General features: G+C 49.0%; 1 protein-coding gene across 2 annotated transcripts in view; it reads right to left on the reverse strand.

Moving 5' to 3' along the window:
- Positions 1-231: 231 nt before the first annotated feature.
- LOC130282069 (pancreatic lipase-related protein 2-like) overlaps positions 232-16,420 on the reverse strand; it is a 48,732-nt gene continuing 32,543 nt past the window's right edge. For both annotated transcript variants that reach the window (XM_056529926.1, XM_056529924.1), the window contains exons 5-13: positions 13,483-13,623; positions 9,658-9,766; positions 9,438-9,548; positions 9,253-9,357; positions 7,665-7,783; positions 3,121-3,250; positions 2,927-3,038; positions 1,788-1,955; positions 232-697 (exon numbers count right to left, since the gene is read on the reverse strand). In XM_056529926.1, the coding sequence (XP_056385901.1) occupies positions 577-697; positions 1,788-1,955; positions 2,927-3,038; positions 3,121-3,250; positions 7,665-7,783; positions 9,253-9,357; positions 9,438-9,548; positions 9,658-9,766; positions 13,483-13,623 (1,116 nt within the window). In that variant the 3' untranslated portion in view covers positions 232-576. The remainder of the gene's footprint in view (positions 698-1,787; positions 1,956-2,926; positions 3,039-3,120; positions 3,251-7,664; positions 7,784-9,252; positions 9,358-9,437; positions 9,549-9,657; positions 9,767-13,482; positions 13,624-16,420) is intronic.

Genomic DNA, 16,420 nt, shown 5'->3' on the forward strand with positions numbered 1-16,420 from the left:
ACAAGAAAATAACTACTATAATACTGCTCCTATATACAAGAATATAACTACTATAATACTGCTCCTATATACAAGAATATAACTACTATAATACTGCCTCCTATATACAAGAATATAACTACTATAATACTGCCCCTATATACAAGAATATAACTACTATAATACTGCCCCCATTTGGTTTGTGACACTTCAGTCCTTTACGTGGTATCTGGGCCTTTTTATTTCATAGTATCAGCCATCGCGCACATCACTCAGCTTTTACAAAATCTGGAAACTTCCTAGTCTTTCACATTGTATTTTCTTCCATCCCTTAATGTTACTTAACTAGGCAAAATTACCATTCAGGAGTCTTGGAAAGTAGGGCAACAGACCCCTTTCTGAGCGGAATTGGAGACTGTATTGGCTGTCACCCAGCTTTTCCTGGAACAGATAAAAACCAGAAATGGCTGAACATCAGCAGAGGACGTTGCAAGGTCTGGGATCTGCAGCATCTGAACGTCCCGCACGTTGGGTCGTCACCATCCTCCTCCTCATCATCATCGGGGGGGCAGTCTTCGGGTCACGGATGGTGGTTATCTACAGGAACTCATCGCGGTAGCTCAGTCTGTGGCCCTGTGGGTGGTACGGGATTTCCTTACAGGGGCCCAAGGTTTGTACCACTTTGTCCCTTACAGTTCCGGTTGCGCAGAAGGAAAATCTGGAAGAAGTAGCAGCATCGGTCATCTTGTTGGCGTCCATCGGAGGTCGCCACCATTTTTGTAGCTACATCCCCAGTGCCGATGCACGGAGCGAACTTCACTCCGTGTCAGATGACTGGCGATGCCGGGCTGAGGCTGGTGACGTCACGGTCACGCCTCGCTCATGACGTCACGGCCACGCCCCCTCAATACAAGTCTATGGGAGGGGGCATCACGCCCCCTCCCTTAGACTTGCATTGAGGGGGCGTGGCTGTGATGACATGAGCAGGGCAGGGCCATGACGTTACGAGCCTCCGGCGCTGAACCCGACGCTCTGAACGAACGCCGGGTACAGCACGGAGATCGTGAGGGTCCCCAGCAGCAAGAACCCCACGATCAGACATCTTATGTAAGATGTCTAGGGGCGGAGTACCCCTTTAAAGGTGTACTCCGGGAAACTAAACCCATAGCCCAGCCTTTCCCTCCCATCAGCCTATTTATTTGTCTGAATATCATTTATTAGCTATATAGAACAGTTTACCCTCATTTAGTTATCACTTACATTCATGAAGTGAGGAAATTACATCATCCAGCCATCCACTCCGTCTCTGTCCATATCCCTTTCTGAAAGCAGCCCCCACCCTCCTGAGAGACACAGCCCATGTGGTTTCTGCTCGGCACCGATGAGTCATGCTCCCTTTAGTGCTGAAAGCTGGGAGGTGTGTGCAGCCTCAGTCAATCAGACACTGCATCTCTCACCGCTGCTCAGAGCAGGAGGGTGGGGGCTGTTCTTAGAGAGTGAGCTGGCTGGCAGAGCAAAGCTGCAATGATTGCTGGGAGATGTAGGCAAGGGGAGGGAATATCAAGCAGGCAGAGAAGACAACAGGAGCCACAGGAACCACCTTGCATATCATGTAGGATGGTTTACAGGGAACATGTGTGTGGCTTTGGACCTTTTTCATATATATATTGGAGTATTGTGAGCCCACCCAACTCCCCCAGGCCTGGTGCATCTGTAGAAGAGGATGGTAAGGCCTTGTGGTCTCTGGTGGGCTCACAATACATTGCCTCCGCCCCCCCCCCCCCCCCGCGGTATGCTGAGAGACTTACATGCTGCCATCCTCTCCGGACTGTACGTCTATCCTCCCGGCTCCCATCTTGGAATGCAGGACATTTGGTAGCAGCGAAATCCAGACAAAATCCACGCAATTTATTTCATCCAGTTTTATATCGGAATCGATGAAACCGTAGTAAGAATTACCTGGCGTGAAAGTCCCCCTAAAAAAACAGGTATAAGTACGTGATATGCACATCACCTAAAGGGGAACTCTGCTGCCCCAGCGTTTGGAACATTTTGTTCCAAACGCTTGGAGTGGGCGGCGGAGATCGTGATGTCACGGCCACGTCCCCTCGTGATGTCACACCATGCTCCATCCCATAGACTTCAATTGAGGGGGCGTGGTGTCACAAGGGTGTGTGGCTGTGACATCACGATGGGGCGTGGTCATGGCATCACAACCCCTGCCGTCGGACCCCAGCATTCTAAACAGACGCCGGGTGCTGCACAGAGATCATGGGAGTCCCATCTGTGGGACCCACCCAATCAAACATCCCCTATCCTTTGGATAGGGGATAAGATATCTAGGGCGGAGTATTTCTTTAAAATAGGGATCTCCAACACTAGACTCAAGACTGACTAGCTCCTCCCAGTCTAGCTAGAAGCCCTGATTGGCCGAAGTTAACTCTTAAAGAGACAGTTGTAGCATGACATCCACCTGACAGGTGAGGTAGACAGGTGGGTCTGCACCGGGACACCACACCACAACATCTAGAGGTCCACAGTTTAGAGACTACTGGTCTACACTGGAGCTCCAGCATTCTACTCATCTACTCACCTCACAGGGTGTCTCATATACTCAGAACATAGACTACTAGTCCCCTCCCCGATCCCTCCCCCCCCTCCCCGATCCCTCATCACCACCTCCCCGATCCCTCACCCCACCTCCCCGATCCCTCACCTCCCCAATCCCTCACCCCCACCTCCCTGATCCCTCACCTCCCCGATCCCTCACCCCACCTCGCCGATCTCTCACCCCCACCTCCCCGATCCCTCACCTCCCCCCTCCCCGACCCCTCACCTCCCCAAACCCTCACCCCACCTCCCCGATCCCTCACCCCCACCTCCCCGATCCCTCACCCCCACCTCCCCGATCCCTCACCCCACCACCATCTACCATGTTGTCACTCACTTCAGCACCTGGTGCTCCTCCGAAGAGATTTCGTCTCCATAAAAAGATACAAAGATCTGCCCCGAAACCTTGTGGCTTCCAAGAATTTCCAGAGTAACTTTATATCTGTGGCCTAGAATAGAGGACGTCCACGAGATGACCGATACTGTGGAAACGTGGCTGATAAGAGGCCAGAACATTCTGGAAATACTCACTGGAGAGGCGAGCCGGGTCCGCACCCGTGTGCAGGTAGAAGGTTTCCCCTCGGGCTGGGACTCTACGCGCCGGTTCCGAAAAGTATCCCATGTGTGGGCACCCGTCAGCGGGGCAGGGGAAGCAGGAGCCCTGGGGTGGAGAGAGGACCCTGGTCAGGTATAGGGGCTCTCCGAGGGTGTCTCATATACACAAAGGGTGTCTCATATACACAAAGGGTGTCTCATATACACAGGACCTCACAGGGTGTCTCATATACACAAAGGGTGTCTCATATATACAGGACCTCACAGGGTGTCTCATATATACAAGACCTCACAGGGTGTCTCATATATACAGGACCTCACAGGGTGTCTCATATATACAGGACCTCACAGGGTGTCTCATATATACAAGACCTCACAGGGTGTCTCATATACACAGGACCTCACAGGGTGTCTCATACACACAAAGGGTGTCTCATATATACAGGACCTCACAGGGTGTCTCATATACACAGGACCTCACAGGGTGTCTCATATATACAAGACCTCACAGGGTGTCTCATATATACAGGACCTCACAGGGTGTCTCATATATACAGGACCTCACAGGGAGTCTCATATACACAGGACCTCACAGGGTGTCTCATACACACAAAGGGTGTCTCATATACACAGGACCTCACAGGGTGTCTCATATATACAGGACCTCACAGGGTGTCTCATATATACAGGACCTCACAGAGTGCCTCATATATACAGGACCTCACAGGGTGTCTCATATATACAGGACCTCACAGGGTGTCTCATATATACAAGACCTCACAGGGTGTCTCATATACACAGGACCTCACAGGGTGTCTCATATACACAGGACCTCACAGGGTGTCTCATATATACAAGACCTCACAGGGTGTCTCATATATACAAGACCTCACAGGGTGTCTCATACACACAAAGGGTGTCTCATATATACAGGACCTCACAGGGCGTCTCATATATACAAGACCTCACAGGGTGTCTCATACACACAAAGGGTGTCTCATATATACAGGACCTCACAGGGTGTCTCATATACACAGGACCTCACAGGGCGTCTCATATATACAAGACCTCACAGGGTGTCTCATACACACAAAGGGTGTCTCATATATACAGGACCTCACAGGGTGTCTCATATACACAGGACCTCACAGGGTGTCTCATATATACAGGACCTCACAGGGTGTCTCATATATACAGGACCTCACAGGGTGTCTCATATATACAGGACCTCACAAGGTGTCTCATATATACAAGACCTCACAGGGTGTCTCATATATACAAGACCTCACAGGGTGTCTCATATACGCAGGACCTCACAGGATATCTCATATACACAGGACCTCACAGGGTGTCTCATATATACAGGACCTCACAGGGTGTCTCATATACACAGGACCTCACAGGGTGTCTCATATATACAAGACCTCACAGGGTGTCTCATATATTCAAGACCTCACAGGGTGTCTCATACACACAAAGGGTGTCTCATATATACAGGACCTCACAGGGTGTCTCATATACACAAAGGGTGTCTCATATATACAGGACCTCACAGGGTGTCTCATACACACAAAGGGTGTCTCATATATACAGGACCTCACAGGGCGTCTCATATATACAAGACCTCACAGGGTGTCTCATACACACAAAGGGTGTCTCATATATACAGGACCTCACAGGGCGTCTCATATATACAAGACCTCACAGGGTGTCTCATACACACAAAGGGCGTCTCATATATACAAGACCTCACAGGGTGTCTCATACACACAAAGGGTGTCTCATATATACAGGACCTCACAGGGCGTCTCATATATACAAGACCTCACAGGGTGTCTCATACACACAAAGGGTGTCTCATATATACAGGACCTCACAGGGTGTCTCATATACACAGGACCTCACAGGGTGTCTCATATACACAGGACCTCACAGGGTGTCTCATATATACAGGACCTCACAGGGTGTCTCATATATACAGGACCTCACAGAGTGCCTCATATATACAGGACCTCACAGGGTGTCTCATATATGCAGGACCTCACAGGGTGTCTCATATACGCAGGACCTCACAGGATATCTCATATACACAGGACCTCACAGGGTGTCTCATATACACAGGACCTCACAGGGTGTCTCATATACACAGGACCTCACAGGGTGTCTCATATATACAAGACCTCACAGGGTGTTTCATATATACAAGACCTCACAGGGTGTCTCATACACACAAAGGGTGTCTCATATATACAGGACCTCACAGGGCGTCTCATATATACAAGACCTCACAGGGTGTCTCATACACACAAAGGGTGTCTCATATATACAGGACCTCACAGGGTGTCTCATATACACAGGACCTCACAGGGTGTCTCATATATACAGGACCTCACAGGGTGTCTCATATATACAGGACCTCACAGGGTGTCTCATATATACAGGACCTCACAAGGTGTCTCATATATACAAGACCTCACAGGGTGTCTCATATATACAAGACCTCACAGGGTGTCTCATATACGCAGGACCTCACAGGATATCTCATATACACAGGACCTCACAGGGTGTCTCATATATACAGGACCTCACAGGGTGTCTCATATACACAGGACCTCACAGGGTGTCTCATATATACAAGACCTCACAGGGTGTCTCATATATTCAAGACCTCACAGGGTGTCTCATACACACAAAGGGTGTCTCATATATACAGGACCTCACAGGGTGTCTCATATACACAAAGGGTGTCTCATATATACAGGACCTCACAGGGTGTCTCATATACACAGGACCTCACAGGGTGTCTCATACACACAAAGGGTGTCTCATATATACAGGACCTCACAGGGCGTCTCATATATACAAGACCTCACAGGGTGTCTCATACACACAAAGGGTGTCTCATATATACAGGACCTCACAGGGCGTCTCATATATACAAGACCTCACAGGGTGTCTCATACACACAAAGGGTGTCTCATATATACAGGACCTCACAGGGCGTCTCATATATACAAGACCTCACAGGGTGTCTCATACACACAAAGGGTGTCTCATATATACAGGACCTCACAGGGTGTCTCATATACACAGGACCTCACAGGGTGTCTCATATATACAGGACCTCACAGGGTGTCTCATATATACAGGACCTCACAGGGTGTCTCATATACACAGGACCTCACAGGGTGTCTCATATATACAGGACCTCACAGGGTGTCTCATATACACAGGACCTCACAGGGTGTCTCATATATACAAGACCTCACAGGGTGTCTCATATATTCAAGACCTCACAGGGTGTCTCATACACACAAAGGGTGTCTCATATATACAGGACCTCACAGGGTGTCTCATATACACAAAGGGTGTCTCATATATACAGGACCTCACAGGGTGTCTCATATACACAGGACCTCACAGGGTGTCTCATATACGCAGAACCTCACAGGGTGTCTCATATATACAGGACCTCACAGGGTGTCTCATATACACAGGACCTCACAGGGTGTCTCATATACACAGGTTTTGTCTCATATATACAGGACCTCACAGGGTTTCTCATATATACAGGACCTCACAGGGTGTCTCATATATGCAGGACCTCACAGGGTGTCTCATATATGCAGGACCTCACAGGGTGTCTCATATATACAGGACCTCACAGGGTGTCTCATATACACAGATCCTCACAGGGTGTCTCATATACACAGGACCTCACAGGGTGTCTCATATATACAGGACCTCACAGGGTGTCTCATATACACAGGACCTCACAGGGTGTCTCATATACACAGGACCTCACAGGGTGTCTCATATACACAGGACCTCACAGGGTGTCTCATATATACAGGACTTCACAGGGTGTCTCATATACACAGGACCTCACAGGGTGTCTCATATATACAGGACCTCACAGGGTGTCTCATATACACAGGACCTCACAGGGTGTCTCATATACACAGGACCTCACAGGGTGTCTCATATACACAGGACCTCACAGGGTGTCTCATATACACAGGACCTCACAGGGTGTCTCATATACACAGGTTTTGTCTCATATATACAGGACCTCACAGGGTTTCTCATATATACAGGACCTCACAGGGTGTCTCATATATGCAGGACCTCACAGGGTGTCTCATATATGCAGGACCTCACAGGGTGTCTCATATATACAGGACCTCACAGGGTGTCTCATATACACAGATCCTCACAGGGTGTCTCATATACACAGGACCTCACAGGGTGTCTCATATACACAGGACCTCACAGGGTGTCTCATATACACAGGACCTCACAGGGTGTCTCATATACACAGGACCTCACAGGGTGTCTCATATACACAGGACCTCACAGGGTGTCTCATATATACAGGACTTCACAGGGTGTCTCATATACACAGGACCTCACAGGGTGTCTCATATATACAGGACCTCACAGGGTGTCTCATATACACAGGACCTCACAGGGTGTCTCATATACACAGGTTTTGTCTCTTATAGAGAGGAGTCTCTCACAGCTTTAAACATCTCGTAGTTTGGGCAGGGATATCCGAGGAAGCCCCCCGCAGTGCGGACGCTCTCTGTATAGTAGCGGAGAGCCTGTAGGTGGTTGCATGCGATGGTCTCCACTATAGCTGAGGAGACAGATGGGTAGTGTTATTGTTCTCTGTTATCAGGCGCTGTACACACATCACATCCGCCGCGTTCACAGAGTCATCTCCATTATTAAAGGGGTTTATTATCTGGTCCTGTGATGGCGCATTGTCAGGACAAACCATCTGTACTGATCCTGGGGGTCCCAATGTAAGACCGCCAACAACCTGACATTAAAGAGGCCATCGGATCACCATCAATAAACAACAAGTCCTAGGCAGGTCCCATCTATAGGACCCTCACCTATTAGGACAATTGTCACCGATTCAGGGCCTTCAGTCGGTTACGGTTCTTCTATAACTTTGGAGGACCCCCATAGACAGCCCATTGATTGTTCACAGAGCACCATGTAATACCTCACTCCTCCTGTGGTGGCGCTGCAGGGAAACAGAACACTTGCTGTCCACAGAATACAGGTGATCACTGGGATCATCATCGGGGGACCTGATCGACAAGTATTGTCCAGGGTGGAGTCCCCCTTTAAAAGCGTTCATGACATGTAAGAGGTGGGGCGTCCACCTATCGTGCCTTTATAGGATAACCCCTTTAATTATGGACGTTTTTGAGGACATTTAAAGGGGGTACTCCGCCACTAGACATCTTATCCCCTATAGGATAGAGGTTAAGATGTCTGATCGCGGGGGTCCCGCAGATGGGACCCCTGTGATCTCTGTGCAGCACCCGGCATTTATTTAGAACGCTGTGTGTTGGAGGCGGGGGTCGTGACGTCACGGCCACGCCCCTCATTATGCTGTGGCCACACCCCCTCGTAACATCACGCCAACTCAATGCAAGTCTATGGGAGGGGGCGTGGCGGCCGCCACGCCCCCTCTCATAGACTTGCATAGAGGGGGCATGGCAGTGACGTCATGACCCCAGCCACCCACTCCCAGCGGCGGGACCCCCGTAGTCTCCCTGCCGTACCCGGCATTTGTTTAGAGCGTCGGGTGCAGTATAGAGTGCTAGTGACATCACAGCCACGCCCCCTCAATGCAAGTCTATGGGATGGGGCGTCACGCCCCCTCCCGTAGACTTGCATTGAAGGGGCGTGGCCGTGACAGCAAGAGCGGGGCGTGGCCGTGACGTCACGAGCCTCTGCCCTCCATCGCCAGTCATATGGCATGGAGTGAAGTTCGCTCCCTACACTGGATGTCTGGGATGCCACAGCCGAGATCACGGGGGTCCCCAGCGGCGGGACACCTGTGATCAGACATCTTATCCTCTATCCTTTATATAGGGGTTAGGATGTCTAATGGCGGAGTACCCCTTTAAGAAGCTACAAAAAAAAACAACTGTAAGTGGAAAAATACGTCAACCAGTGCGGAGAGGCCACCATATTGTCCATAGAGGAACCATCCATGGTGAAAGCCTTCATTGACCGGTGGGTCCGGACAGACGACCCTGCAGAAGAGAGGAACAGACAGGAATGGCATACATGGGGAGAACTTACTATTCAAGTTGTTAAGGAAGCTGAGGCGATTCGGGCAGCCCGGCATGTGTCGTCCACCATTGGGATAAAAGTCAAAGTGTCCGGCCGGTCTTATTAAGCCAAGACCTACCAAAAAGAGAGCGAGAGGATATCAACACCGACTCATACGACACCATACAAAGAGTTCCCCGGAGAGGAGCGTCTACCAAAAATTGGGTCAACGTCAGTGTGAATTATGTCAACAAAGTCGGCATCAGAGGCGTCAAGTGAGACCTCATTGGGTGTATCCTCAAAATGGAGCCGAGCCGGGTCAAGACCTGCGGAGAAATGAGACACGTGAGAGGATGACCTGTTATATGGTGTATATGGCCATACAGAGCATTATATATATATATATACACGTCTGTGTCCTCGCATACAACGTACCAGTAATTCTCCTCACCCCGGGATGTCTCTTTCCAGCTTCTCCGGCCACCTGAGCTCCCAGACTGTGCCCAATAATGTGAACGTTTGAGGGGGGATATTCCAGATCCTCCTAGAAATGAGGAGAGACCCCGAGAATAGGTGCAGCATGAGAGGAATCCTGGAGGACTGACTGAGGAGAGGAGATCATAGAGGAGGAGAGACCCAGAGAATAGGTGCAGCATGAGAGGAATCCTGGAGGACTGACTGAGGAGAGGAGATCATAAAGGAGGAGAGACCCAGAAAATAGGTGCAGCATGAGAGGAATCCTGGAGGACTGACTGAGGAGAGGAGATCATAGAGGAGGAGAGATCCAGAGAATAGGTGCAGTATGAGAGGAATCCTGGAGGACTGACTGAGGAGAGGAGATCATAGAGGAGAGACCCCGAGAATAGGTGCAGCATGAGAGGAATCCTGGAGGACTGACTGGGGAGAGGAGATCATAGAGGAGAGACCCCAAGAATAGGTGCAGCATGAGAGGAATCCTGGAGGACTGACTGAGGAGAGGAGATCATAGAGAGACCCAGAGAATAGGTGCAGCATGAGAGGAATCCTGGAGGACTGACTGAGGAGAGGAGATCATAGAGGAGGAGAGACCCAGAGAATAGGTGCAGAATGAGAGGGATCCTGGAGGACTGGCTGAGGAGAGGAGTTCATAGAGGCGGAGAGACCCCGAGAATAGGTGCAGCATGAGAGGAATCCTGGAGAACTGACTGAGGAGAGGAGATCATAGAGGAGGAGAGACCCAGAGAATAGGTGTAGCATGAGAGGAATCCTGGAGGACTGACTGAGGAGAGGAGATCATAGAGGAGAGACCCCGAGAATAGGTGCAGCATGAGAGGAATCCTGGAGGACTGACTGAGGAGAGTAGATCATAGAGGAGAGACCCCAAGAATAGGTGCAGCATGAGAGGAATCCTGGAGGACTGACTGAGGAGAGGAGATCATAGAGGAGGAGAGACCCAAGAGAATAGGTGCAGCATGAGAGGAATCCTGGAGGACTGACTGAGGAGAGGAGATCATAGAGGAGGAGAGACCCAGAGAATAGGGGCAGCATGAGAGGAATCCTGGAGGACTGACTGAGGAGAGGAGATCATAGAGGAGGAGAGACCCAGAGAATAGGTGCAGCATGAGAGGAATCCTGGAGGACTGACTGAGGAGAGGAGATCATAGAGGAGAGACCCCGAGAATAGGTGCAGCATGAGAGGAATCCTGGAGGACTGACTGAGGAGAGGAGATCATAGAGGAGGAGAGACCCCGAGAATAGGTGCAGCATGAGAGGAATCCTGGAGGACTGACTGAGGAGAGGAGATCATAGAGGAGGAGAGATCCAGAGAATAGGTGCATCATGAGAGGAATCCTGGAGGACTGACTGAGGAGAGGAGATCATAAAGGAGGAGAGGCCCAGAAAATAGGTGCAGCATGAGAGGGATCCCGGAGGACTGACTGAGGAGAGGAGATCATAGAGGAGGAGAGACCCAGAGAATAGGTGCAGCATGAGAGGAATCCTGGAGGACTGACTGAGGAGAGGAGATCATAAAGGAGGAGAGACCCAGAAAATAGGTGCAGCATGAGAGGAATCCTGGAGGACTGACTGAGGAGAGGAGATCATAGAGGAGGAGAGATCCAGAGAATAGGTGCAGTATGAGAGGAATCCTGGAGGACTGACTGAGGAGAGGAGATCATAGAGGAGAGACCCCGAGAATAGGTGCAGCATGAGAGGAATCCTGGAGGACTGACTGGGGAGAGGAGATCATAGAGGAGAGACCCCAAGAATAGGTGCAGCATGAGAGGAATCCTGGAGGACTGACTGAGGAGAGGAGATCATAGAGAGACCCAGAGAATAGGTGCAGCATGAGAGGAATCCTGGAGGACTGACTGAGGAGAGGAGATCATAGAGGAGGAGAGAGCCAGAGAATAGGTGCAGAATGAGAGGGATCCTGGAGGACTGGCTGAGGAGAGGAGATCATAGAGGAGGAGAGACCCCGAGAATAGGTGCAGCATGAGAGGAATCCTGGAGAACTGACTGAGGAGAGGAGATCATAGAGGAGGAGAGACCCAGAGAATAGGGGCAGCATGAGAGGAATCCTGGAGGACTGACTGAGGAGAGGAGATCATAGAGGAGGAGAGACCCAGATAATAGGTGCAGCATGAGAGGAATCCTGGAGGACTGACTGAGGAGAGGAGATCATAGAGGAGAGACCCCGAGAATAGGTGCAGCATGAGAGGAATCCTGGAGGACTGACTGAGGAGAGGAGATCATAGAGGAGGAGAGACCCCGAGAATAGGTGCAGCATGAGAGGAATCCTGGAGGACTGACTGGGGAGAGGAGATCATAGAGGAGGAGAGATCCAGAGAATAGGTGCATCATGAGAGGAATCCTGGAGGACTGACTGAGGAGAGGAGATCATAAAGGAGGAGAGGCCCAGAAAATAGGTGCAGCATGAGAGGGATCCCGGAGGACTGACTGAGGAGAGGAGATCATAGAGGAGGAGAGACCCAGAGAATAGGTGCAGCATGAGATGAATCCTGGAGGACTGACTGAGGAGAGGAGATCATAAAGGAGGAGAGACCCAGAAAATAGGTGCAGCATGAGAGGAATCCTGGAGGACTGACTGAGGAGAGGAGATCATAGAGGAGGAGAGATCCAGAGAATAGGTGCAGTATGAGAGGAATCCTGGAGGACTGACTGAGGAGAGGAGATCATAGAGGAGAGACCCCGAGAATAGGTGCAGCATGAGAGGAATCCTGGAGAACTGACTGAGGAGAGGAGATCATAGAGGAGGAGAGACCCAGAGAATAAGTGCAGCATGAGAGGAATCCTGGAGGACTGACTGAGGAGAGGAGATCATAGAGGAGAGACCCCAAGAATAGGTGCAGCATGAGAGGAATCCTGGAGGACTGACTGAGGAGAGTAGATCATAGAGGAGAGACCCCAAGAATAGGTGCAGCATGAGAGGAATCCTGGAGGACTGACTGAGGAGAGGAGATCATAGAGGAGGAGAGACCCAAGAGAATAGGTGCAGCATGAGAGGAATCCTGGAGGACTGACTGAGGAGAGGAGATCATAGAGGAGGAGAGACCCAGAGAATAGGGGCAGCATGAGAGGAATCCTGGAGGACTGACTGAGGAGAGGAGATCATAGAGGAGGAGAGACCCAAGAGAATAGGTGCAGCATGAGAGGAATCCTGGAGGACTGACTGAGGAGAGGAGATCATAGAGGAGGAGAGACCCAGAGAATAGGTGCAGCATGAGAGGAATCCTGGAGAACTCACTGAGGAGAGGAGATCATAGAGGAGGAGAGACCCAGAGAATAGGTGCAGCATGAGAGGAATCCTGGAGGACTGACTGAGGAGAGGAGATCATAGAGGAGGAGAGACCCCGAGAATAGGTGCAGCATGAGAGGAATCCCGGAGGACTGACTGAGGAGAGGAGATCATAGAGGAGGAGAGACCCCGAGAATTGGTGCAGCATGAGAGGAATCCCGGAGGACTGACTGAGGAGAGGAGATCATAGAGGAGGAGAGACCCAGAGAATTGGTGCAGCATGAGAGGAATCCTGGAGGACTGACTGAGGAGAGGAGATCATAGAGGAGGAGAGACCCCGAGAATAGGTGCAGCATGAGAGGAATCCTGGAAGACTGACTGAGGAGAGGAGATCATAGAGGAGGAGAGACAGGAATCCTGTGATGGTGGCCATTTATAGGGCTACATAAGGAGATGGATGTAGGGATCGTGTTGCCGGTTTCATCCTGGTCACTATAGAAAGGTGTCCCCGTAATAACACCCACCTGCCAGGTCCTCAGGACTCGGGCCATCTCCGCCCCCACCACTCGTACATTGCTGGTCACCTGACTGTAGATGAGAATATTTCCGGAGCCATAATGCCAGTCCACCCCGATACAGTTCACATCATCCACCCCAAGAATCTCCTGTAGAACAATTGTACACGGATCAGTCCCTGAGATATACTGTGCCATGTGACATATACTGGACCATGTGATATATATACTGCACCATGTGACATATACTGGACCATGTGACATATACTGGACCATGTGATATATACTGGACCATGTGACATATACTGTGACATATACCGGACCATGTGACATATACTGGACCATGTGATATATACTGGACCATGTGACATATACTGGACCATGTGACATATACTGTGCCATGTGACATATACTGGACCATGTGACATATACTGGGCCATGTAACATATACCGGACCATGTGACATATACACTGCACCATGTGACATATACTGGACCTTGTGACATATACTGGACCATGTGATATATATACTGCACCATGTGACATATACTGGACCATGTGACATATACTGGACCATGTGACATATACTGTGCCATGTGACATATACTGCACCATGTGACATATACTGTGCCATGTGACATATACTGGACCATGTGACATATACTGGACCATGTGACATATACTGCACCATGTGACATATACTGTGCCATGTGACATATACTGCACCATGTGACATATACTGTGCCATGTGACATATACTGGACCATGTGATATATACTGGACAATGAGGTTCAATGTGGATAAATGTAAAGTTATGCATCTGGGTACTAATAACCTGCATGCATCGTATGTCTTAGGGGGGATTAAACTGGCAGAGTCACTGGTAGAGAAGGATCTGGGTGACTTGTAGATCACAGACTACAGAATAGCATGCAATGTCAGGCTGCTGCTTCCAAAGCCGGCAGGATATTGTCATGTATAAAAAGAGGCATGGACTCAAGGGACAGGGACATAATACTCCCCCTTTATAAAGCATTGGTACGGCCTCACCTGGAATATGCTGTTCAGTTTTGGGCACCTGTCCATAAAAGGGACACTGCGGAGTTGGAAAGGGTGCAGAGACGCGCGACTAAACTAATATGGGGCATGGAACATCTTAGCTATGAGGAGCGATTAAAGGAGTTACAATTGTTTAGTCTTGTGAAGAGACGTATAAGGGGGGATATGATAAACGTATATAAGTATATTAATGGCCCATACAAAAAATATGGAGAAAAACTGTTCCAGGTTAAACCCCCCCAAAGGACGAGGGGACACTCCCTCCGTCTGGAGAAGAAAAGGTTTAGTCTCAAGGGGCGACACGCCTTCTTTACCGTGAGGACTGTGAATTTATGGAACGGTCTACCTCAGGAACTGGTCACAGTAGGAACAATTAACAGCTTTAAAACAGGATTAGATACATTTATGGAACAAAATAACATTAATGCTTATGAAGAAATATAAAATCCCATCCCTTCCCCAATATCGCGCCACACCCCTACCCCTTAATTCCCTGGTTGAACTTGATGGACATATGTCTTTTTTCGACCGTACTAACTATGTAACTATGTAACTATGGACCATGTGACATATACTGGACCATGTGACATATACTGGACCATGTGACAAATACTGCGCCATGTGACATATACTGGACCATGTGACATATACTGTGCCATGTGACATATACTGTGCCATGTGACATATACTGGACCATGTGACATATACTGAACCATGTGACATATACTGGACCATGTGACATATACTGTGCCATGTGACATATACTGGACCATGTGACATATACTGGACCATGTGATATATACTGGACCATGTGACATACTGTGCCATGTGACATATACTGCGCCATGTGACATATACTGGACCATGTGATATATACTTTGCCATGTGACATATACTGTGCCATGTGACATATACTGGACCATGTGACATATACTGGACCATGTGACATATACTGGACCATGTGACATATACTGGACCATGTGACATATACTGTGCCATGTGACATATACTGGACCATGTGACATATACTGGACCATGTGACATATACTGGACCATGTGACATATACTGGACCATGTGACATATACTGGACCATGTGATATATACTGGACCATGTGACATATACTGGACCATGTGATATATACTGGACCATGTGACATATACTGGACCATGTGACATATACTGGACCATGTGACATATACTGTGCCATGTGACATATACTGTGCCATGTGACATATACTGGACCATGTGACATATAATGGACCATGTGACATATACTGGACCATGTGACATATACTGGACCATGTGACATATACTGAACCATGTGATATATATATATACTGGACCATGTGACATATACTGGACCATGTGACATATACTGGGCCATGTGACATATACTGGACCATGTGACATATACTGGACCATGTGATATATACTGGACCATGTGACATATACTGGACCATGTGACATATACTGGGCCATGTGACATATACTGGACCATGTGACATATACTGGACCATGTGACATATACTGGACCATGTGATATATACTGGACCATGTGACATATACTGGACCATGTGACATATACTGGACCATGTGACATATACTGTGCCATGTGACATATACTGGACCATGTGACATATACTGGACCATGTGACATATACTGTGCCATGTGACATATACTGGACCATGTGACATATACTGGACCATGTGATATATACTGGACCATGTGACATATACTGGACCATGTGACATATACTGGACCATGTGACATATACTGTGCCATGTGACATATACTGTGCCATGTGATATATACTGTGCCATGTGACATATACTGGACCATGTGACATATACTGGACCATGTGACATATACTGTGCCATGTGACATAT

The sequence above is a fragment of the Hyla sarda genome, chromosome 7, assembly GCF_029499605.1.
Source record: "Hyla sarda isolate aHylSar1 chromosome 7, aHylSar1.hap1, whole genome shotgun sequence".
Taxonomy (NCBI): domain Eukaryota; kingdom Metazoa; phylum Chordata; class Amphibia; order Anura; family Hylidae; genus Hyla; species Hyla sarda.